We start from the raw sequence: 24,984 nt of genomic DNA on the forward strand, positions 1-24,984 counted from the left end.
TGGGAGGGAGAGCAGGATGGTCCCAGGCACAGGAGCTCAAGTCAAGCCAAAGGATGTGGACACAAAGGGCAAAAATCTCCTTATTTTGCCTCTTAAGGATCCCTTTGTGGTGACAACGAGGAGGTTTTCAGCAGCTCAGCTCGTCAAGGGGGCTCTGAGTTTAGTAAAATCCATGCAAAGAGTTCAGCTGATGACATTTCCCTCTCTCTCTCCTCCCGCAGCTGCTGCTCTGATGTGGCAAATCTGCTTTGCAAACTCTCCCAGTTGTGCAGAATCCACGGGGAATACTCCAGTGCTGATGTGCCCACTCCTTAGGGAGCTGCTGGAGCACAGAGCACAGCTCAGCCCCTCAGTGTCTGCCTGACCCAGCCCTTCCTGTGCCATCTGCAGCCACAATCCCCCCTGAACGAGCCATTTCCCTGGAGTTTAAACACACAGGGATAAACTTCACGAGGGAAAAAATGAATCAGAGCTGCATCATCTTCTGCACCCACAGAGAAATACAATCCACATCAAGATTAGGCTTGAATTTAAAGCTGTGCTCCCAGTCCAGCACAGAGAAGCTCTGCTAAGCTCTGCACCCCAAGGTCCTTTGGGTAGCTCTGACTTTCAGGGTCACTTTGCTATTTTCCACATCAGGAGACTCCTTTGTAAATCACAGATTGACAGCTCAAGTCCTCTCCTACCTACTTAACAAATATGCTCTGCCCTGGTTCTTCCTTCCCATTCCTGGAGCAGCATCTCCCCATAAAATCCAACCCGAGGTACAACAGCAGCCTGGGGATATCCCTGAGCCCTTTAGCACAAGATTAAATAGAATTAAAAAATTAAATCATTAATAATTTTAATAACTTTTTAAAAATTATTTGAGATCAGAATTTCCACCCCTGAGTTGCTCAGGACCATCCTGAAGCTCTTCCCACAAGGTTTTTCCATGGTCTATCACAGTTCCCAGCTCAGGGAGGTTCCGGGGGAGGGGAATGGACTTTACTTACTGCTGGCCCAGTAAAAGGAGCGTGGTCACAATTCTCCTGCCAGGACTGGTTGAGGCTCTGGACAAACTCTTGGAAGAAGGCATGAGACTGGTTGAAAATGGAGAATCCCAGGATGTTGACTCGGTCATCCAGCAGGCTGTCCAGGCGCTGGAGGGAAAACTCCTACAGCAGCCCGAAACAGAAAACGGGATTAGAGGGGAAAACAGGCACTGAAAGCTTCAAACCCACTCAGTGCCCATGAAGGGAATGGGAGCTGTGAGATTCTGGATGTGAAACCCATGCAGCTGCTGGAAGGGAGAGCCTGGCTTTTAACAAGGATTTGACTCACGGTGCTGCTCACCTCAGGCTTTTAATGAAGATATCACCCAAGTCCAGTACTTTATTGGCCAAATTCCACAAAAAAAACCCCCAAAACCCTCCAAAGAGGGCATCACTCACCTGCTGAGCAAAGCTGTTCCGTCATCACATCCAATTTGGTGACACCAAGTTTCAACAGTTAAATTAAATCAGTTCTTTCCCACAGGAGGAGGAACCAAATTCTACCTAACCCTAAAAACCCCCAGTCCTTCACTGCTCATTTCTGCTGCCAGGTCCCAGGAGGAGATGCCACCCTAATGCCCTGGGGAGGGTTGGAGGGTGCCTTGACTGTGAATTTTGGAGTTGGGAGCCTCCTCTTGCATTTCTGCATGTGCTAAGTATTAAAAAAACGACATAAAAAAAAAAATTAAAGCAAAAACTTAGGGCTCGCTTTTGCTCCTCACATCCATGGAAGCAGCTACACAACAGAGCTTGGGAAAAAGTCCAGCCCTCCTTGTCCTATTAGCAGGGAATAATGGCACTTTCCTCACTAATTTCTCTTCTGCTAATTGCTGAAGTGGAGTGAGAAGGTGGGAGTGACACTTTCAGCAACTGCTGGATGCCCATCACGGATCCAGCTGTCCCTGGGCCCCTGGAGAATGAGATTCCTGCAAGTCGAGCCATTTTTTATCTTTGCTGGGCACGCAGGAGCAATTCCTGTAAATCTCCCAAACATGGGACTTACAAGACTATTCCAGCCCGGCCAAGACCCACGGGAATGCCATCAAAGCCAGGAGGAAGCACATTTTGGACACGTTAACGTTGGGTAATGTGAAATTGCCTGTGAACTATTGATTCATTTGAATGATATTATCCCCCTGCCTTGCTGACAGGTGATCCATTCACCCACGGCATCCTGTCAGCCCCAGCAAGCAGGGCAGATGGCTAATGAGGAGCAGCAGGAGGGATGGTAAACCCCTGGAAAATCCTCTCTCCCCGCAGCCAGAGCCTCGAGGCAAATCGTGCAGGGCACCAGGCAAAGAGCTGCCCCGCTGCCCTCTCGGCTTTTCCAGGAGGAAAATAAGATGTTTTGTCACAAAAATCCAAGGTTTCATCTTGTGCCAGCCCGCCCCAGCCTCAGGGCAGCTGAAGTTAGTGTGTTTATTTATTTATTGTGCCTTTTGTCCCCTGGAAACACTTCCAAGCTTTTGAAGTTGAAGGTTTTGTTGTGCTCTGATCTTTAAATAAGCAATTACTGGGCGAGGGGATGAAGTGGTCTCAGTTCACGTGGGGAAACTGAGGCAGGGGTGAGATTCACCCCAGCCAGGCACAGCCACAGGGCTGAACTCAGAGGTCCTGCCTGCCCTGAGTGGCTGAGTGCCATGGTCAGAACCAGCCCCCTGAAGGGATCTTTTCCCACTTTCGCTGGGTAAATTCCCTGCTCTGAGGCTGCTGCCAGGACTCTCTGCCTGCAAACGACCACAGCCAGACCCCGACAGGCTCCCCCAGAGCCAATAATTTGCTCTGGTTCAAACGTTACCAGCAGCTTTGCCCTGCTCCCATCACCACTGGCTGCTTTGTGCAAGATTTGGTCTTTTCCCACAGCCAACCCTCTCCATATCCATCTTTTTCCAGGCAAGCCTCCAGCTGCAGAAAACCCCATTTCTGTGGCTGTCACGTCCATAGAGCATCACCTCTGTGACACACAGGGGTGGCATGGCCTGGACCCGACCCCTTCCACCCTGCTCCCTGTCCCTTCCCTCTGCTCCAGCTCGTCTTTGGCCATTAAATGCCTTTCCATCAGAGGAGCACGGAGCAGGCAGCAGAGCCGGGTCAGGAGGAAATGAGCCGTGAGCTGCCTATGCGATGAGATGGAGATAAACCACCCGAGGGGGACACACTTCATTTGCAGTGGGATAAGAGAGATTTGGTCAGGTCAGGCTTTGCTGCAGAGGGCAAAGGGGTGAGAGCATCCCGATACTCCCGGAGCTGCCAGCTCAGCTTCTGTCCCTATTTGTTGGGTTTTTTTTTCCCTCTTTTTACACTCATTCACCATGCCTGACATTTCCAAAGCCACGTTTTGCAAACAAAACCTCGTTTGCTATTCCAGACCTGCACCTCTCAGCTGATTTCCCTCCTGTCCTGCCCTCCTCCCATGCTGCAAGAGGCAAACACAGGCAGGACAAGGGGTGGAAAACCCCTGGTCTCAGGGCTATTTTCAGGTGGAGAGCCAAGGATTTCTCTCTGAGACATAGTGAAGGATATTCCTACACAAAACACTTTCCCAGCTGCCTTTTTCTCCTCCTAGAGTTACTCTCCCTCATCCTCAGTGCTGGCTGGAGCTTCTGCAGGACAGAAGATTCCCAATGCAGTAAGAGCAAAGAGCCATTAGGAAAATAACTCTGACATCCTGTTCAAGAGGGGACTCCAAGCCTCCTCCACCTGTGCAAACACAGCTTTATAACCACATGCTTTCAGAAAATGCCATCAAAATGACGGGTGCAAACAGCAGCTCCCTCATTTCCTCCCATTCCACTGGGTTTTTTTATCCCTCTCCCTGCACTGGAGGAATTGCAATAATTGCCCAAAACTTGGCCCTCAATCTCAGTCCAACATGAGGCACAGAGAAGACCACCAGGAATCACGGCAAGGTGAATTTCAGGGACACAAATCCTGCCTGCCTGAATTCCTCCCCCTCTTTCCACTCTGTTTTTTAAAACACCCACCACATGTCAATATTCTGTTTCAAGAGAGCTCGGTAAAAAATTAGACCCGGAGGATGTGCAGCCAAAATTAATGAACTTTTTAACAGAAAGAAAAATCCCCAGGCCTTGCTCTGCTCACAGCAAATTCGGCAGCAGGCACCAGCAGGCAATTACAGTGTAGATTTTCTGACTGCTACTACAGGGCTGCAACCACGAAATGTGTGCTGTTAAATAACAACACTTAGCAATTCCGTGGCATTCTATATTTTTCCGAGTGCTAGGCACACAATTAGCTAATTGAATTCCACGGGGTTCCCTGGGAGACGGCGCTGGAGGAGTTATTAGAGGATGAAGTCACTCCCTGGCTCTCTGCAGCACTCCACCTGCACTCTTCACTTCCCAGCAGCACACAAACCCTGTGGAATGACCCCAGCATTGAGGGCACTGGGAGGACCTGGCTAATAAAAGCCACAGAGGTGAGCTCTGCGATCCTAAAGCCATGGGATGGGATTTTCCAGCATGGCTGGGTGTGAGTTATCAGATCTGCAGGATACACTCCTTGTTCTTTAGGGACGTGAAGCCATCAGGAACAAGTGGTGCTCACTGCAAGTCTGGCTTTGCAGGTCTGGATGGAGGATCAGCTGATCCCGACCAGGATTCTGCACCCACAAGTCCTCTCCCACCTCAGCTGGTTCCCGGGCTCCTGCAGCACCCGTGAGTTTGGGAGGGAATTGTGCCTCCTGCCCTGCCCGAGTCACTCTGGGACAGCCCAGCAGTGGCAGCAGCTCCTCACACTGTGTGGGAAATCCCAGCTGCCTTGCCCCGGAGGAAATCCTGCCCTGGAATTGTTATACCTGGAATACAGAGGAGGAAACAAGTGCAGTGTGAAAAACAGCAAGAGAATTATACCTGGCTGCACACTCTTAGAAACACAGGGGCATGGAAGGGTCTGGGTTGGAAGGGACATTAAGCAGCATGTCATTCCACCCTGACACCTTCCCAGGCTGCTCCCAGCCCTGTCCAGCCTGGCCTTGGGCACTGCCAGGGATCCAGGAGCAGTCACAGCCTCTCTGGGCACCCTGTGCCAGGGCCTCACCGTCCTCACAGGGAAGAACTTCTTCCCAATATCGCATCCAAATCTACCTTCCTTCACCTTAGAACCATTTCCCCTTTCCCTATCACCCCACGCCCTTGTAAAAATCCCTCTCCAGCCCTCTTGTAGGTCACGTTCAGGCACTGGAAGGTGCTGTAAGTCTCTCCAAAGACTCTCTTCTTCAGGCTGAGCAGCCCAAAAGAGATGTGGTTTAAAAACCTGCCTTACCACACAAAACATCAAAGCCAGCATTCATCTATCAGCGTCTCACTGATGAGGCTCATCCCAAACCTGCAGCTAAGCAATCAACTCCTAGGCTAAAGGAAATCCCAGGAATGATGGCCAGTTCTCCCCTCACCACTGGCTCCACTGCTTCCCAAGAAGAGTGGCTGGAGATTTCAGCATGGAGATTTCAGATTCCAGCCCAGCAGGAAATCGTCCATGTCACAGCAGCCTGCCTGGCAAAAAAAAGTGTATTTTAAACTGTGGAGCCACCTCCCCTTCCCTGCCATGCTGGGATGTCCCTCCTGAGAGTGGCTCCTGGTAATTTTTCCCCCTGCAGCAGCCACTGTGCTGTTGAGCACTGCAGCAGCTCCTGAGCTCCTTCCAGCATCGATTTTGCTGGTGATCCTGTTCTGCAGCCTGTGTGTGTGTGCAGGACCGCGATCCTTATCTCATTTTTAAGAACCTGGAGTGCCTGGGCAGCAGGGAGGCAGCAAGCAGTGCCTGCAGGCTGGGGACAAGCCTAAAGAGGGGCTCTTCCACTGCCAGGGACACCCAGACCTTCCTACAGCCTGACCTCACCCCAAGGCTCTGGAAGGAACAGATTTTGCTCAATTCAGGCTGCACCAACAGCAAGATGCCCATTCCATCCCTCCTCTCTCTCTTGCACACACACAGTTTTATCTTCCTCTCCTAATCACTGTAAGGACTTTATTGGATTTTTGGATCTGCTGATTAACAGCCTCCAAAACTCCCTCCAACACTGTGCTCAGCAGGAGAAACTCACTGCTGTAAACTCAGCAGAGACTGCACTGACCTCGCTCCCCTCCAGCCCCGCTGGCAGCACCAAAAACTGATTTACACCTGATTTACACCTGATTTACACCAGGCCCAGGACACTCTGTGCTGTTCCTGCTCTTTTTTCATGTGGGATGGGAAAGGAGAACGCTGGGCCAAGGCTTCCATTTCCCTATTAAACCCTCACTCTGGCAAAACCTCCTTGTTCAGAGTGTTTGGTGCTCAGAAAAGCTCTCCAAGCCCAGAGTGCAATGTCCATCCTCAGATTTCTTGGCAGCTTTTGTGCAAGAGCCAAACCTGCAGTGCCAGCTCAGCACCACTCTGGTGACATCACCTCTGTGTGTCATTATTCACCATTTCAGGGTTAATAAAGTATCCCAGAGCAGGTTCTTTGGGCAAACAGAACTCAGGTCATGGAAGGCAGAACTAAAACACTTCACCCAAAAGGAGCTTGACCCTGCAATGGTAATTTCTTCACCCCCTGGCCCCAGCGACCACTTTTTCCCCAAAAATCACCAGACCTCCTCAGTCAGAGGTGGAGGAAATTCCTGCCTTTTCCTCTCTGGATCCTGCTGCCCTCAGAGCCGAGTTGCCAAGCCTGTAAATCATTCCAAAGCTCTGCTCAGAACACATTTATTTGTTTACTCAAGTGGACAATATTATGTTAAGTGCTTTCTATGGTTTTCCTGAAAGGCTCCATTTATTTATAAACTATCGACGGAGTCAATAAGTTTCTAATGGGCCACATGTAAAAATCAATTTCTCTAGAAGGAAAAAAAAAGTGGAAATAAGTCATCACAGCAACAATTTGAGTAGATAGGTGGATGGGGTAGATCTACTCAAGGCAATGCTAGCTGGCCATTCAGGAAGAGAAAGAGAAGCTGTGACCTCAGTGAGCTCAGGGGCAATTTAGGGGAATACATTTATATCTGTAATTGGATTTCTCTTCCAAAAAAAAAGCATTGATGTGCCTTACAAGTCTTGAACCTCCTCATGCAAGGCCAGCTGTTAAATTTTGGAGGCTGTGCTTCAAACAAGAGCACTTTTAGGAAAATCCACTGCCCAAACTTTGACTTCTCTGCAGGGAGCCTGAGATTTGGAGACAGACAACAAAGTGCTAGATGTTGGGATCTGAAAAAAACAACTCTTGGAAAAAAAGGGGTGAGAAGTAGGGAAAGAGGGAAAGAGAGAGATTTGCCCTCACCTCGGAGGGGCTGGGGTGTATCTGAGAGGATGATTTACTTAAAAATTGGGAATCAAGCACAGGGATCTGGTCAGAAAGTAACAAGACTGAGGCAGCAAAAGGCAGGGAGGCACAGCCACTGCTCTGTCTAAACCCTCCTTCCCTTGTGCTAACTAGAACGAGGAGAAATTGCTTTGGCAGCCCTGCAAAAACCTGATTTGTTTGCCCTGCTACCACATGCCACTGGAAATATGATCCATAAATCCCGGCAAGGATCGGGGCTCTCCAGAACACTTCGCATCAGCTGCTGGGAATCAGGAGGGCTGGCTGGGCTGGGAGGGGAAATCTCTCACAGGGTAAAGAGAGATTCTGCCTTCCTCACCTGGGCAAGGCACAGGGAGGTGCCCCTGGCAGCTCAAAGGCCAAGCACCACGGCCCGTGCTAGAGCTCACGGCGAAAAAGAAGATTATTTCACCACAAAAATGTAATTTCACAAAACCTAAGCCCTGGCCAAAGCCTAATCTGTAGTTCTCTGTCCCTCTGCTTGATTTGACGTCATCCCTTGCTCCCGAGGGATGTCACCCTGCTGACAAGCTACAGCACAAACGTGTGACACTCTCTGGGGGATTTGGACACCAATTTCCCCTCCAGTTCCTGTTCCAGGCTGACAATTCAGCTCAAAAACCTCGTCCTGTATGAAGGCCTCTTTATAAATCACCAAACAAAGAAGAGAAAGCAGGAAACAAGGCAAAAAAAACCCAAATCTGAACTGATTTATCTGGTCTGTGGGAGTTGAACAAGGCAGCTGTTTTATCAGCAGCAACACCTGCACACAATTTTGTCAGGGAACAAAACTGCACCCAGTGAATTGCCCTGCCTGACTTGAGGCACTGGGAAACCTCCTTTACGCCTTCCCCCTCGGAGCAATAATTTTAATTGTTTCAATTATTCCCATCTAATTGTCAAATATTTTGAAATTTAAACCCAGCCTGAGGTCCGGATGTTATTAAAAAAAAAAAAAAAAAAAAAAAAGAAAAAAAAAAGAGGGGGGAAAAAAAAAGACAAAACCCAGTAGCTACAGAGAATTAACAAGCTAAAAGAATTAATTGTAGCATGGGGTTTTGGAGGCATCCAACACCCCTCCTACTCTGTGCTGCTGATTTCAGGGATTTCCAGTGCTGGAAGGAACATTTTCTTCAATGCACAGCAATCTGCTTTCAATGGTCTATTTGTGCAGTACTACTATTATTATTATTATTATTGTTATTATTATTCTTGATTTTTATTTTTATTATTCTGCACATCATTGCCCCCTCACATGGCCGTGAGCTCTGTGGAGACCCAGCCAGCCCTGCCAGGGACAAGGGAAGGGATGATGAACAGCTCTGAGATCATCCCAGCACCTCTGCAGGGAATTTCATCCCTCCCAAAAGTCCCAGAGCAAGGGAATCATCACCACGTGGAGATGCCAGGGACAAAATGGGGTTGGATGGGGTTTTTTTGCCAGGGGATGGAGGACAGGAGGGCTGCCAGGAGTGCCCAAAATGTAGGATGTGGGGAAGAAATGCACCAGACCTGAGAGTTCCATTAGGACTCCTGGAAAATTTGCCAGGCTGCTGCTGCTGCTGCTGACAAAAACAGGTCCCTGGAGCTGGCTGAAGGAGGCTGATAATGAATTTGCACGCAGGAAAGGAGCCTGTGGATATTTTTACATCGGGCTGCTCGCCTCGGCTCCCATGGAAATGTGTTGGGGGATGAGGGTTCCTCCTCATCTGCTCCACTGATCTACTGGGAGAGCTCTGGTGCCACTCCCTGCAGCCTCCAGGCTGGCACAGAGGGGCCATCACCCCCCAAAAATCCCCTCCTGTGCCCCAGCACACAGAGAATTCCCTCCTCTCACACTCACAGAGAGCAGAGCTGCGCCACACCACGAGCTGTCAGCTGGGATGTGCTTATTAAATAAAATTAATGCTAAAAGACAGAAACAGAACTCCCCTCTAGAGCTGCAGGGCAGGTGTTTAATTCAGCATTTTATCCTATTTTCTCCTCTTTTTTTCTTTTTTTTGCCTGAGATATTTTTCCATCTCCAAGCAGCTCAGTGCTCTACAGACTCTCTATTCCCTTTCTTGATGGGTTCTCTCTGCATTTAAGCCATCTTTTTGCTTGCTCCCCTTGACAGTAGTTCACTATGATTTTATCTTTTCTATTAGGCAGTGATTGCAGAACCTCAGAGGGTTCATTAGGAGCTTGATAATCCCTCCAGATTTATGAGCCTAAATTGCTCACTCCCATCTCCAATCCCCATTTAAATATTACTAATTTCCTTAAACATCTCTTCCATCTGCCCAGGTTTTGTCTGATGTCACCTTCCCATAATGATCCCTGCCAAAAATCCCGTTAGCTCTGCTAAGGGCTGGGCTTTTGAACAAAGTGGTAAAATAACCTGGATAAACAGATTAATACCCTGAGAGAGTGAATGGCAACAAAACTCATTTCTTTCTCACCTGCCATAGCTGCATTCCACGAGATGAATGGGTTTTAAAGGCAAATTTCACCTCCAGCAAATGCTTAATCACACCCGAGCTCAGGACTGGGTGGGGGTGGAGGTGGGAGCTTCATTTTTAGAGTAGCATCCATGAGATGCTGCTCAGACAACAGAAACAACTCAAAAAAGAAGACGTTTTTTGCAGATTCTGCTGGTGATGTGCAGGTGGAAATCCCTCACTGTGTGCCCAGCCCTGCTCTGTGGGACTGGGAATGGGTTGGGGAGGGCAAGTGGGACAGGAACAGCTGTTGGGAGCACTGGAAACACCCCCTGGGAGTGAGATTGGCACTCTGGGCAGATCTGGTGGGGATGGCACCATCCCTCTGCAGCTCTGCCAGCACAGTGACACCGTGACTTGGGGCACAAAGCACAACCCCCAGGCTCCCTCCCTGCCCGACCCCTGCAGGAACGTCCCTTCCTCTGCCTGTGCTGCCCATCCCATGGGGATGAACAGCATCAGTGAAGTTCGTCTTGCTGGACCGACCTGTGGATTGGACACTGAGCAGGAGCCCAGCCAGGAGCCTCGTGGCCTTTTCTATTCCTCGCATTTCTCCCTCTGACACCACCCTCCCTGTCACCACAGGCCCCAGCCAGGGAATTATTCCCAGACAGGGAATAATTAGCATTGACTCCATGATTGCAGAAGGCTGATCAATTGCTTTATTACATCATCTGATATTATATTATTCTGTACTTATTAAGAAACTCAGTAACCCTTCCAGCCAGTCCGATCCAGCTTTGACCTAACTGGTCAATGCATCCCAACACCATCCAGTGTCCAATTAAGAAATCACCCTTTGGTAAACAAATCTCCATGACACATTCCACACGTGCACAACAGCAGGTGTAACAAGTGGAGGTAAGAATTGTTCCTCATTCTTTTCTCTGATCTTCTCACAGCCTTCCCCGGGAAAGTGCCTGGGAAAGTTGTTTCTCTCTGTGGCCAGAGAGCTGCCGCCACACCTGCTCTGATCCCTTCTCCACTCTGTGCCCCAGCTGCTCCCAACCCCTCCATTTTCCTCCTTCCCCTGCTCCTCTGCACTCCAGCTCCCTGCCCACACGTTTGGCTCCAGCCCTTCCCGTCTGTCTCCCACCCAAACACAAAGCGTGATTCAGCTCTCGGCTTCCCTGCCAGAAATATTAATAGAAATTAGAGAATAGGAGAATCACTTGGGCTGGGAGGCAGCTCCACTTCACCCCCCAGGTTTCCATCAGCCCCACAGCAGCACTGACAGCCGGGTTCCTGCTCTCCTGGTGGAACCCCCGTGGAGGAGAAGTTCCTCTGATGTTTATTTTGGATTTCCCCCTCTGCTGCCTCAGCCCATCACTCCTTGTTCAGCACAGCACTGAGGGGTTTAACCACTCCATGATCCCATTCATGTTATTTGTGGCCATAAAGCCAAACCATCCCCTGCTCTCAGCATTTATGGGATCATCCTTCCTTTGTCTCAGGGCACAGGACTGTGATGCCTTCCAGGTTCTCATCCCTGCCTTTTCCAACATAGGGAATGGCCTTGAGGGGGTGACAACACCAGCATAACCCCACAAATCAGGAAAACCAGGACAATCAGAAAAATCAGGAAAACCACGGCAATCAGGATCCACCATCCCATGGAGCTTCCCAAAGACCTGCACATCTCATTGCACCAGCTCCCGTCAAAATGTCCACAATTCCTGCTTTTGGATGCTGCACCAATCATTTTCCACCTCCCCAAGACCTTCCCAGCTTTGCAGGAATGATGCCTGAAGATTTTTTAGCTTTTTATATATTTTCTTATATTTGTAGCCTCGTAGCTTTTAAATATGTAGTTGTAGAGTTTCTAGTGGTTTTCCTGCCCTTTCTCACATTTTAGAACAATAAGCCAACCCTTCCAAACATCTTCTTGCAATTCTGGTTTGATTTCAACAACAGGAATTCCTAACGAGGACATCTTCTTTTGCACCAGAATTTAAGAGATGTAACAAGACACGGAACAACTCCAAGGGGCAGACCCAAGGGTTGGTTGCTGGGGCAACTGGTCTCTTGTTGGATGTACCTGTTAGATGAACTAATTAATTAGCCTGATAAAAACTGTAGAAATCCAATACCACGTGTGCACAGAAAGCTTTCGTTACAGAACCGCTTGTGGAAATATTATTTTTGATATCGTTTGGAAAGATTTTGCCTTTTGATTCTAGGCAGCAGGTGACACCCCTGCCTCCCTCGTTCCCTCCCCAACACACGTGGCTCTGCCCAAGGATCCCACGGGTCAGGGGGATCAGCTCCCATTAAAATGACTCCACACTCAGGCAGGAAAAGCTGGGAAAAACTCCTTACCAGATTAGTGAAGATATAGGTGTAATAGGCAGATGCCATCCCCAGTTCAGCTGCCTGTGAAGGAGAGGAAAAAAGAGATTAAACCAGAGCCTGACAATCTCCAATCTCCACTCCAGCAAGGCAGAGCCAGGGCCACATTTTGCTTTTTCAGGCTTATCTCTCCCTGCAGGAAGGGAGGGTAGGACAGCAGCATGGTTGGACCTGGGAAATTAAAGTCTGGGGAAGCAATTTTTCAGCAGGACTGAGCCTGGCTGAGGTCTCCTGCCCACGCCAGCCCTGACAAAGCACCTGCACAGAGGGAAATGACCCAGCTCCAGACGCCCTGGGAGCATCCCTGCCCTCTCCATGGCACTCCGAGATGGAATTCAGGGATTCCTGCATCCATCCAAGGACAAACTCTAAGGAAGATGCCTGTGGAAAGCAGAAGCTCTTGAACTCCCAGCAGAAAAGCTTTTGAACCCCTGACAGACTCCAATGGTCCACAGAGACTCTGGAAAGGTGAGGTGGGTCCTGCAGCCCCAGTCCTGAGAGCTCCAGAACCCCTTGGGATGAGGAATTCCATTATGGTTTTAGAGGAAAATAAGGAGTTCTGCTTATTTTCTGTGTGGATGCTGCTTTGCTCCTGTTTTGGGACATAACAAGGGAAAAGAGCAGCTGAGAGCTCCAGGCTTGTCCCTTCCACCACAAACACCATGATGGAGAGAGAAAGGCAGGAAAAGCTCTTGGGAGTTACAGGAAAAGGACAATCAAGCCACTGGTGGTTTTCCAGTTTTATCAGTCAGATTTGGGCTCAAATCCCACAAATTAATGAGCATGGATGAGACCCAGTAACTCAGCCTGCTCTCCAGAATTGAGACAGGGCTGTGCTGGCCACAGAAATAGAAGAAAACAGGGCAAAACTGTCCAGGGATGCAGAGAGAAGGACACAGAATTTTCCATGGGGATGATCTGTTCCAGAGATCACAGAGCAGATAACTGAAGCCCTTTCCCAAAATTCTCACTACACAAGGAGCTGGTTGTGGGAACAGATGCTCAGGAAAGTGGGGCATTAATCTGCAGATGCTCCTGGAAGCCTCTGTTCCACTGCCAAGCACAGCTGCTCTCAAATCAAGCTTCCAGACCCTGGCAAATAGGTTTTCCCAGCAGTCCAGACCACACAGAGGAATGGGAGGCAAGGAGGGAAGGACCAAAGGCAGCACCCCCTGGTCTGAGTCCCTTTTTGTCCTTCCCAGAAGCTGTGAGAACAGAAAGTGAAGGAAGCAAAGACAGAAAGAGCAGCTTGGTTTGCACCTCTCCCTTTTCCTGCCTGCCTTTTAGCTGTTCCTGTGCAAACCTGAGGCCACCACCACTGCTGGTGGCTCAGGCCTGGCTGTGCCCAGCCCCTTGGCTGCACATTGTCCCCCTGTCCCCTGCCCAGGAGGCACAACAGACACAGCAAAGTTTGCTCCAAGGAGCCCCCTGAACCCAGAGGAGGCCGCCTCATTTTTCACCCCCTCCACAGCAAAACTTCCAATTTCCCTTGCTCGTCCCTTCCTGGGGACAGTGACAATGCCAGCTCTCCCTGTGACCCACTTTGAGGTCAGGGTGTTTGGTTTCAAGGACAGAAATCAAGGTGAGCAGCAAAGCAGTGCCTCTCCCATCCATTCACCCGGCCCTGGCAGCTGGGAGCTGGGGATCATCCACGTGTCTCCAGCCCAGCTGTGGAGGGTGAGGCATGAGAAACTGTGAATTCCTCTCACTGTGCAGGGCTGCTCCCCTGGGACAGACCCAGCAAACCCACAGAGCGATTTCCTGCTGTGGGATAGGATGTGGGTTCACCTGATGCTCAGCACCACCATCCCTGGCTCCCAATAAAACACTTTCCAACCCCACAAGGTACAAGAAGTTGTCAAATCAGGAGCTCTTTATTTATTACCCTCCATTCCTACAGTCCTCTGGCTGGAAGAGTTGGGTTTTACTGGGAAATGCTGGCAATTTCTGACGTTTCTCAGGGGTGGCAGAAGGAGGCTGGAGCTGGGCAGGGAGATGTGGGTGCCTGGAGGAGTCACTATAGCAACAGAAGAGGGGGACAGCCCTCAGCAGCCAGGCAGCAATAGGGGAAAAGGGGGGAAAAAACACACCAAAAAAAAAAAAAAAAACCCTGAGTAGACAACCCCCAAAAATCCCCCAAACTGTCTCTTTAGAAATGAAAACTGCATGTAGTGGAATAAAAATCTTTTGGAGGGAGAGAGGAATGATAAAAACATCCCTGCTGGATGCCATCGGGGTAAATCTGACACAGGCAAGGCCTTTGGATGACACACACAGTGACAAAACAGCCAGGACAGTGTGGAATGCTGCAGCAGCCAGGGGGATCCCAGCGCTTGGATCCTGCCTCTCTTCAGGAATGTGCTTCTTGTTCCCTCCAGGATGTGGGAAACTCTGCTCCATCTGGAGCCACTGCTCAGTTTTGAAGCAGGCTATCAAAACATGTGCTAGAAACTGAAGCCAGAGACCATTTAAAAATAAACAGGATTAAAATAAAATCTCGGTTAATAAGACAATAAAAAGAAAAAGAAGGAAAAAGTTAGACACATCATGGGAGGGGAAAAAGGAGGCACAGGAGTCATTTCAGAGAGCTGAGCAGTCCTTCACAGCTCTTGGATGGCAACACCACTCGTGGAGAGCAAACACATCCCCTCAGAGCAATTCAACCACCACGTGCACAGATCCAACCCTGGATATTCCATCAATGGCAATTCCCCCCTGGGCAGAGCCCATTCCCAGCGCTGCTGTGGGAATTTTCACATTTCAATTGATGCCTCAGGTTTGAGCTTTCATAGTTTTCAGATTCTGTGCTGCTTCAGTGTGTGGGTCTGGGGTTCACATGAGGGGATGGTGAGCTCTCTGCACAGAGCAGGGAGACAAAACAATTCCTGCTCCAGCTGGGCACCAAGGACAAATGATCCAAATCTCAGGCCCAGGAGCACAAACAACGTGGGCTGGAGAGAGGAAAACAAGCAGGATGGGACTGCATGGGCTAAAGCTGGAATGGGACAATGAACTGCAATGTGCCAATGGAGCAGAGCTGATCCCAGTGAGAGCCCCCGGGAGCGCTCGTGCATTTTGGGACCATTTGGGTTCATCTTGGGTGCAGCCCTGGCTGGGCTCTGGTGCTGCCCAAGGTGGATCCATGGAGGAGATCCTTTGAATAAATCCCTGCTTTATTCTTTAGCTCTGCCCAGCCTCTGCTCCAGCTCAGCCTTCCCAAGGCACCACAACATCCCACAGCAGCATGCCAAGGGACAGGGGAGGGACCCTCACCTTCTGCAGGATGGTGTGGGACATGGAGGCGTTGGCATGGACGATGATGGTGGCTGTCTTGTCATCTCGGATCTCCTTCAGGAGCGGGGTGGGATCCCGGCTGTCATCCAGCATCCGCACCGACAGCGTGTCCTTGGAGATGAGGAACTGCCGCAGCAGCTTCTCCAGGTTTAAAAGGCCTTTGGAGGAGAGAGAGAAAAAGAACAGATCCCTCTGAATTTGAGGCTTGGTTCTCCCATGGAATATGGTGATCCATGGCAGGGTGCATTCCTTAAGTTCTGGGTCTGTGCACTGCAAAGGAAAGAATTTGGGGCTCAGTGCTTGGTCCAGCAGGGAATGAAAAATGATGGAGCTATTATTTTTCCAGTTATTTCAGTTGTTCCCCAGAAAAAGGGAGAGGAAAGGAAAGGATTTGGGGCTCAATTCTGGGTCCAGCAGGGAATGAGAATAATGGAGATATTCCAGCTGCTCCCCAGAAAAAAAAAAAGTGAAAAGGATTTAGGACTCATTGCTTGGTCCAGCAGGGAAGGAGAAGTGATGGAGCTACTCCAGCTCTTCTCCAGGAAAATAAATTGTCCCCAGACTCATCTTGGGAAGAGATAAGACCCTCAAGATAAGGTCCAGACAAGGCCTCCATTATCTCCCTGCATGTGGGATTGTTCTGGTTACTGGAGGATTATTCCTCCCCCTCAGCCTTTGCATTTGCAGCTCCCAAATTAGGTGCCAGGAAGGTGCAGTTTTTTGGAGAACTTGGAGCATTCTGATGGGTAGCTGCTCTCTTCCAAGGGGATGAGAATCTCTGCCGAGAGTTGGAGGTCACTGCAAAAATACAACTTTAAAAAATCGTGACAAAAATAAGCATGGGCATGTCAAGGGCTCCTTCCAACACAGCTGCCTTGAAGCCTAATAAGATGTCAAAACTCCTGCTGCAGATTTTGTTAGTCAAGAAAGCAGCTTTGATAGAGCCTCTCTTGTCTCCAGCTGCTGAGTTTCATCAAGAAATAACCTCCTGCCAGGTTTGATTGACCAGCAGATGGATTCGTCAGCAAGACACAGACAGCATAGCCACACATCCCCATCCCCACAGGAAGAGAACCCTAAAAGAGGGGGGAAACCTCAGAGGGAGAAACAGAACTATCAGCAGGGTCACAGCCCAGCTGGCAGGGAGGCACATTAACCCTCAAGTCAGAGTTTTACTCTTAACCTGACTTATTTTTGACTGCACCGATCCACTCATTCCCCAGCAGGTCAGGAGGCAGGGAAGGGTCACAGCAGGATGGGATCAGTGCTGGAGCTCTGCTCTCAAGGACTCTCAGCACTTCACCAGGTAAGAAAGCAGTGCAGGGAAAGGGACACATCCAAGATGAGGAGCCTCTTGTTCACAGGGAGAGGCTTAAAGCACTCTGGGTTTGCTCTGAGCTCTTGGCAATGGCCTTGCCTCTCCCCTTTTCTCTGGGTACAGGCAGGAACATAGCAAGGGGTTATAAAAACAGCTGTGCCAGGACTTTTCTGGGTCACATCAGCTTCTTCTTCCTCACCAGGCAGAGAATTCACTCTGCTTACAGCACACAGGGATCTCACCTGAACACTTCTTTTGTCTTCTAACCCAGGTGAACAGTAAATTTTACCTAAGCCCTCCATTTGACCCTTGAGGATGTGGAGAGGTTTATTTTCACCTCGTTCCACATCTGCAGGAGACCAGACAGGCTGCCTCAAATAACAGCCCTGACACCACCAAGTTTACTTGCAGCTCATCCCAGCTAACTCTGCTGCTCTCAAACCCAGGAAAATTTTTCTAAAGCTCATCAGGCACAGAGAGGAAGAATGGAACCAGAAGGAAAAAAAAAATCATTTGATCTCCACCTTCAGCTCGAGGAAATTATCATTTCCAGCACGTTAGATCCTACCTGTAGCCTCATCCAGCCTCCTGCTTGCAGCTGCTCTTGCTGAGTGCAGGGAAGTCTCTATTGTGCAGAGATTCCCCTTTGTTTGATGCTGAGAGGATGCGAGACTCTTGCTGCTGCTGCCAGACTGGCACTTCAGAGGGATGTGAACCCCAGCAAAGGCTTGCAGACTCCTCCTGGCACCTTTGAAGTACCAAAGTGAGGACAGAGAGGCTGCACCAGGCACCTGCTGCTTGAACACCCCCATGGGGAGCTCTGAGAGAATTTCAGGCTGGCCTGTGGCAAATCCTGACCTTGATTATTTGATTTTTCCTTATGCAAACATCTGGAGCTGCCCCACTCCCGAGCTCTCAGCAGCAGAGCTGCTCCTGGGAAGGAGGAAAGGCAGGAGCTGGAGCTCTCCTGGAGTGCCAGTCCCTGTTTAGTGCCCCTGCTGATGGAGGAGCTGCTCCTGGGAAGGAGGAAAGGCAGGAGCTGGAGCTCTCCTGGAGTGCCAGTCCCTGTTTAGTGCCCCTGCTGATGGAGGAGCTGCTCCTGGGAAGGAGGAAAAGCAGGAGCTGGAGCTCTCCTGGAGTTCCAGTCCCTGTTTAGTGCCCCTGCTGATGGAGGAGCTGAGGGAGGCTGCTGATGGTTGCAGTCCTGGACATGGATGGTTGGGAAGAGAACATTCCCATCATCCAGCCTCACTTTTAATCCCAACAATATTGCTTCAAACATCTCCCTGGGTGTTTGAATTAAAAAAATAAAATATTTTAAAAAAGGATCAAGGATGTGCACAAGGCCTTGGACCTCCATGCCCTGGCTGCCCTTCGCAAGCATTGGGTGTTATTCCCTCCCCTCTGGCAATCAGAGAAGCTCCTTAAAAGCCCTTACACTCCTCTATCTGCCTTTTTGGGTTAAGATTTCTGTGGAATCACACAAAACCTTCCAGAGCAGTTCCCAAACCAGCTAATTCTTGAACATCCCAGAGAAACTGAGTCAGATAATCTTATTCTATCCACCGAACCGAGTCACACAAATCTCATTCTGTTCATGGCATTACATTTTACATTCCCCAGGGCATTACACTTAGGCTGGCCCAAGTTCTTTGGCTTTAAGGGTCATTTTCTGCTCCTGCCAGGGGAAATCACAGCCAGTCCCCAGAGGGAGGATGTGACAGGATGAGTGTGGCAGGGTAGGGCCCAGGGGTCCCATCACACAGCCTCGCACTTAAACCAAAGCAGCTCCAGCTTGCCCCTCCTGGGATCTAAATAATAACATCCCTCAAAACAGCATTTCCTCACTGATGAGCAGGAAGCTCTTATGCTCCCCTCAGCTGCCTCAAGGGAACCTTCCAAAAGCCTGACATGCCTCCAGTTAGTTGTTTAAGGACTGTGCTCAGGAGCAGTGCATGTCCTAAGGGAAAATCAGGGTTTGTGCACCTACATGAAGCTCAATTAATGTCTATGCTCTGTTACAGTCGGGGAATGTTGGGCTTCAAGCCTGCCTCAGATCAGGTCCTTGCTGAGCACAAAGATCTGGAAGGATGAAAGGCTCCTGTCCCACTGCTTCCCTGGGTCTGGGGAGGACTCAGCACGTCTTAAATATTGAGTTATCCAGCAGCAGCACCAGAGCTGGGTAAATTGGATTGCTTTAGGTAAGAGGGTTTGATCCAGCTAAATAAAAATCATATTAATCATATTAATCCTGGCGGGAGACACCCTGCCCAGGAGCAGGGCAGGGGTGCAGAGCCCTGAGCCTCCTGCACGGCAGCTGAGAAAACCTAATTATCTTTGCTTCCCTCCTTGCTTAAGGTTAAGGTTAGACAATGAAAAATTCCAGCTCTGGGAGTGATGTGGGAGACCATTTGCATGATTTTAATTGCATCATTTTGAGCCAGGGCCTTTCCTGGGGTGGATGTGAGCACTGCTCACCAAAGGTGATTTACTGACCTACCTCAGCCTGCTGCCCTCAGGGCACACCAAGCACAAAGGAGAGGCAAAGACACTCCTGCTCCTTGAGCCCCTGTGCAGGAACCTCCACAGCAGCTGCTGCTGGGGACTTTGCCCAGGGCTGACTGGGAATGGTGCTGCCTTTCCTTCCCTGGATATTAGGAAAAAAAAAATTTCACTGAAAGAATAATAAAGTACTGGAATTGTCTTCCCAGGGAGGTTGGTGGAGTCACCATCTCTGGATGTGTTTAAAAAAAGGCTGGACGTGGCACTTGGTGCTATAGTCTAGTTGAGGTGTTAGGGCATGGGTTGGACTTGATGATCTTAAAGGTCTCTTCCAACCTCATTATTCTGTGATTCTGTGATTCAGCTGGACCCATCAGAGAGCAGTGTTGCCCTGATTTTTAAAAGTGTTAAGTTTTCTTTTATAGTTCTTTTGAAAGTGTTAAAGTTCTCATAAAACTTCTTTAGCCTTCTGATAATGTTTACATATTTGAGAGTCAGAGTTCCCACACAATTTCATGTATAAACAGAATAGTTTACATATTTCTCTGTGGGTGGAGGGAAATGATTGATTGATCTTTGGGCCAGTGTGGCTGGAGGGGTGGTAATTCCATCCTCCAATCCACGGTCACCTTTGGAATTCTATAAATACCAGATGTTGGAATAAAACTGGGTCTTTTTCTCCTTTGAACTTACCAAGCTCCTGTGCGCTCATTTCGTGTCCGACAGCGACAGAGCAGCCCTCCCAAAGCTGGCCCTGCACCCACGGGCCTTCCCAAAGCCCTTCTCCCAGGCTGTCTCTGCCAAACTCCAGAGCTGATGTGGCCACCCCAAATCTACTGCACGGTGACCTCAGAAAGCACAGGACACACCCAGCTCCAGGCACTGGGATGCAGAGCCTGCTCCTGCCACACCAGGAGCTCTGCAGGGATGGAGATGGCCCTGCCGAGGGTGGAGATGGCCCTGGAGAGGTGGAGGTGGCTCTGCCAAGGGTGGAGATGGCCCTGGAGAGGTGGAGATGGCTCTGCCAAGGGTGGAGATGGCCCTGCCAAGGGTGGAGATGGCCCTGGAGAGGTGGAGATGGCTCTGCTCAGGTGGAGATGGCCCTGCCAAGGGTGGAGATGGCCCTGGAGAGGTGGAGATGGCTCTGCCAAGGGTGGAGATGGCCCTGCCAAGGGTGGAGATGGCCCTGCCAAGGGTGGAGATGGCCCTGGAGAGGTGGAGGTGGCTCTGCCAAGGGTGGAGATGGCCCTGGAGAGGTGGAGATGGCTCTGCTCAGGTGGAGATGGCCCTGCCAAGGGTGGAGATGGCCCTGCCAAGGGTGGAGATGGCCCTGGAGAAGTGGAGATGGCCCTGGAGAAGTGGAGATGGCCCTGGAGAAGTGGAGATGGCCCTGCTGAGGGTGGAGATGGCTCTGCTCAGGTGGAGATGGCCCTGCCAAGGGTGGAGATGGCCCTGGAGAGGTGGAGATGGCCCTGGAGAGGTGGAGATGGCCCTGGAGAGGTGGATACAGCCCTGCTCAGGTGGAGATGGCCCTGCTGAGGGTGGAGATGGCCCTCCTCAGGTGGAAATGGCCCTGCTCAGGTGGAAGGTCCATTGTCCAGAGGCACAATCACCAGCAGATGCACGCCTGCAGAGCCCAGGAGGGCGTGCACTGTGCTATTACTCAAATCCTGCTTTTAGGCCACAAACTGCACGTGGCTTTGGGCAAGCCATACTTCAAAGTGCTTTACTTGCTTAAAAATAATCTCCAGAAACAGGCCAACACCTTTCTTAATTTTTTTTTTCTTATTCAAAGCTCCATCTGTGGAGGCAAAATGTTCTTCAGATGGTCAAACAGAAGGCAGGATAATCTCTACCCATCCCCTTTCCTCCTCTGAAAAACTCCTCCATGGGGTGCCAGGGTGGAGTCACTGGAGTGGAAAAGGCTGCTCTGACCAGAGACATGAGGACCTGGGACCTTCTCCAGCAAGCACCAAACAAAAAGGAGATGAAGCAGAGGGGCCTGGCCAGGACTTACATTCAGCTTTGGCACAGATGAGGCAGGCAGTGGTGCAGTTAAAGAAATTCAGGATCCCTGCCACGGCCACGCTGATGTCGGTGTTGCTGGGGTGGAGGTTGAGGGTGGTGAACCTCTGGAGCTGCAGCTTCAGGAACTCCTCCGGAGCCACTTTAAAGTGAGGAACCTGAGTGTGGGGAGGAGGAAAGAAAATATAATTAAAAAGGAAGTAGAAATAAAAACAAGTAAATCTGCGATAAAGGACCTGTGGTGTGAAACACACAGCAGGCAGAAAGTGGAATATCCCAATAAAACTGCAGAAGCAGCACTGGAGTCAAGAAGGGAGGGTGGGACTCGTGCAGCAGCAGAGGAAAATAATTATCACAGCAACGAAAAGCCATGGGAAGGAGCGGAGCAGGAATAGTCTTGCTGAGCCACTCGGAGAAAGGCATCGGGGACTGTGATTACAGCGCAGGAAACCTTCCATGTGAGTTCAACCTAATTAGCTGGGGCACTAATTGTAGCTGGGCTCAGCCTTCGTCTGGGAAGGATGCTGTGCAGGACACAGGGATCATCCAGGGCTGTGAATCCAGCCCTGCCTGCTGGATGGAGGTGCCACCAGGTCATTAATTAGCTGAGATGAAGGCAAGAACAAGATGACCCCGTGCTGGAGAGGCTGGGCAGAGGAGGAACAGCTGCAGCAGCCAGAAGCTTTGGGCATTTCTGATCAACAGGAAGCTAGACGGCTGGAACCAGCAGTGCTGGGCTTGTCATTGATGCAGGAGCAGCAGCTGGAGCAGGATGCTGCTCCACGGGGAATTTCGGGAGCTGGGAAACCGCAGGGCGCGCTCCGAGGTAGCTCTGCTGCACATCCTGCAGACCACGGATGGAACAGACACACAGACTGAGCCCAGACACTGCGGGCTCAGCCAGACAAAGAGAGGCAATCTCGTTTTCCTTCTGCCGCGTGAATTATTTTGGAAGAAGCAGAAGTCGGAGAAAGGGAAACATCTGCCACAGCTTTGTTAGCAGCGCGTCAAGTCCTCTCTCCCTCCATTACTGGTCCTCCCGAAGTCATCAGCCCCTGCCTCCCACCTCTCTCCTCCTGGGAGAGCCTATTAGCAGCTCGTGAAGGCTGCTTTATTGGCAGCAGGAGCTGTTGGTTAGCAGAGGGGAACTTAAGGAGCAATAAGCTGCTATCTGCCTTGATTCCAGCCCGCAGCCATCAGCCAGGAGGAAAGGTGGGTTCCTGTAACCAGAGCAGACAGGGCAGCTCCTGGCAGCATCCTGATCGCTGCTGGGAGCGATCCAGACCCAGCTGGGGACTCAGACAGAGATGCAGACATGGGAGAAGGAATCCAGCAGCACAGCAGCTGCCAGGGCTGAGCACAGCCCTGGTCACCCTGTGCCTTCACCACCAGGAACCCTCCTCTCCTGTCCAAGAGCTCTGTCCTATCAGAAGACAAGGTGCCCCCGACCCAGGGAAGAAATGCTGATGTCTGGCTCCAGATCAGAAGGCTGAAGGATAGCTTTATTAAAACTATACTATATTCCATTAATATACTATTGAAAGAGATGCTATTTTATTCTATATATTTATTTCTTACTTACCTAACTCAAACTCGTGACTCTGCTGAGAGTCCCAGCCACAGCTGGGTCCCATTGGTCACTGACCCCAAACAACTTCACCTGAATCCAACCCAGCCATCACTGCAGGTGAACAATCTCCACACCACACTCCACATGGGGAAAACCAAGGAGCAGAGATAAAAATTGTTTTCTCCTCTTCTCTCTGTGCAATCCTGAGAGACAGACTGATGTCTGTCTGTCCAGAGAACGTGAATGCCACACTGCCCTAGCGCAATTCCCATTTCTGGACAGGGGGAAAGGGATTCTTTGGGCATGAGAGGAGTAACACAAGACAGGCTCATCCCCCAGAGCATCAGTCACTGCAGCTGGTGCTCGGTGGTTGCCTGGGGACACTGCTCTGTGTCCCTGAGGGGTGGCTGCAGGCACAGGGGGCTCTGGCTGGGCTCTGTGTCACAGCTGATGCTCCTGGGATGTAAATCCCACGGAGTTCCTGCAGGGTTACATCATGTGGAGGGCAGCCGAGAGAGCCAAACACCTCAGGAGGGCACCAGCACTCACCTCTCCTTTCTGAAGAAAAAAATAAATCAGCAGTTTCAGATCAGAGACTCAGAATGAATCCGAATTTCAGAGGAAAAGCACTGGCAGAGTTGCCTTTCCTGGGATGGAGCATGTGTCCAGAACATTTAACAAGAGAAAATGCTACAAATCACCCCCAGGAGACCCCTCCTGCTGCAGCCCCGTGCATCAGGGCTGGAAGATCCCTTCCATCTCTTCCACACCCCGGGAACAAGGACCAGCACTCACTTGTGAATGCAGATTATTTACAGTGCTCGGTCCCAGCCTCCTCTCCTCGATGGCTGGGCTCCAGAGAAAGCCACTAAATGGCAGAGAGATGTTATCTACCTTTAAAGGGATGAACTGTGAGAAGAGAACTCAATTTCTTCTCCAGAGTGCAGAGCCAGATCCGTGCAGCACGGTTCGAGGCTTATAAAATATTAAATCCAGCACACAGCCTGGACACAGATAAAAAAAGGGGTTGAACTGGATGGAACAGCAGTAAACATAAAGCTCCCCGAGAATGTGCACAAAGCCACAGCAGGAGCTTTGGGTTTGCATCCACCAGGGCAAGCTTTGGGCTTTGCAGCCCTCAGTCAGCGGGGACGTGGCTGGGTTGGTGATGAGTGTGAGGGGAGATGGAGCAAAAGGGGGTGCAGAGAGGAAAAGGGAGGCAGAAAGAGGGAGCAGAGGGGAAAGGGAGACATTTCAAAGGTCTGTGCATTAGGAGGAGGGGTGATCAACCATGCTGAGCATCACAAAGGAGCTTCACTTACCTCTTTCTCCCCGCAGATGTTGCTGATAATCGAGCTGGAGGCTGGGCTGGAGGAAGGTCCCAGAACTCCCACCACGCCTTTGGGGAGAATCTGGCACACTGTGGGCAGCAGAGAAAGGGATCAGAGATCAGAATTCATCCCAAATTCCAGCAGACAGTCGTGCTCACGGTGCCTGCTGCACCTCAGTAAGGACACGGCCTCATCTCCATCACACAACACCCTCTCTGCCATTTCCATCCCCAAAATCCCTTTATTCCCCCTGAAGCATTGCAACCCTGATTGTGGCACTCTCCATCTTCCCCCAGCCTTTTAAAACCCCACCTAAACTCTCCCCAAAACTCCAGGATCTTCATCTCTGACTCCCCCTTTCTGTCCCCAGGAGAGAAACATGAACTAAACTTTATGGAAGATGCTACACACAGCAGTGACCCAGCTTCAAAGCATCAAACAGACTTGTAGGAATTTCTCCCCTCATCTTTGCAGAGTTCAGTGGTAAAAAACAAGGATGTCATTGCTGGTTTTCATTTGTTTTGTGTTGTTTTCTTCCTGGCAGTAGTTAAGCCTTCTGGCTCCCTGCCACCAAGGTTAGCAGAACCATAAAAAACACCTGACAAACTGAAGAAGTTAAATCTCTTCCCGGGTTAAACTGCAACCCTTTTTTTGGTCCTTTTAATTCACAGCACAAATCCAGCTGAATTTCACTACCAGGAGAAGCCCAGCTGGTGTCACCTCCCTGCTGCCATCCCCTGCATCGCTCAGAACCTTTCC

At 50.3% G+C, this 24,984-nt stretch overlaps 1 protein-coding gene across 1 annotated transcript in view; it reads right to left on the bottom strand.

Moving 5' to 3' along the window:
* GRIK4 (glutamate ionotropic receptor kainate type subunit 4) overlaps nt 1–24,984 on the bottom strand; it is a 192,923-nt gene that overhangs the window by 41,062 nt on the left and 126,877 nt on the right. The window contains 5 exon segments of the mRNA XM_068172298.1: nt 996–1,157; nt 12,156–12,209; nt 15,459–15,637; nt 21,317–21,482; nt 24,217–24,314. Coding sequence (XP_068028399.1) covers nt 996–1,157; nt 12,156–12,209; nt 15,459–15,637; nt 21,317–21,482; nt 24,217–24,314 — 659 coding nt within the window.

This window comes from Anomalospiza imberbis, chromosome 24 (genome assembly GCF_031753505.1).
Source record: "Anomalospiza imberbis isolate Cuckoo-Finch-1a 21T00152 chromosome 24, ASM3175350v1, whole genome shotgun sequence".
In the NCBI taxonomy this organism is placed as follows: domain Eukaryota; kingdom Metazoa; phylum Chordata; class Aves; order Passeriformes; family Viduidae; genus Anomalospiza; species Anomalospiza imberbis.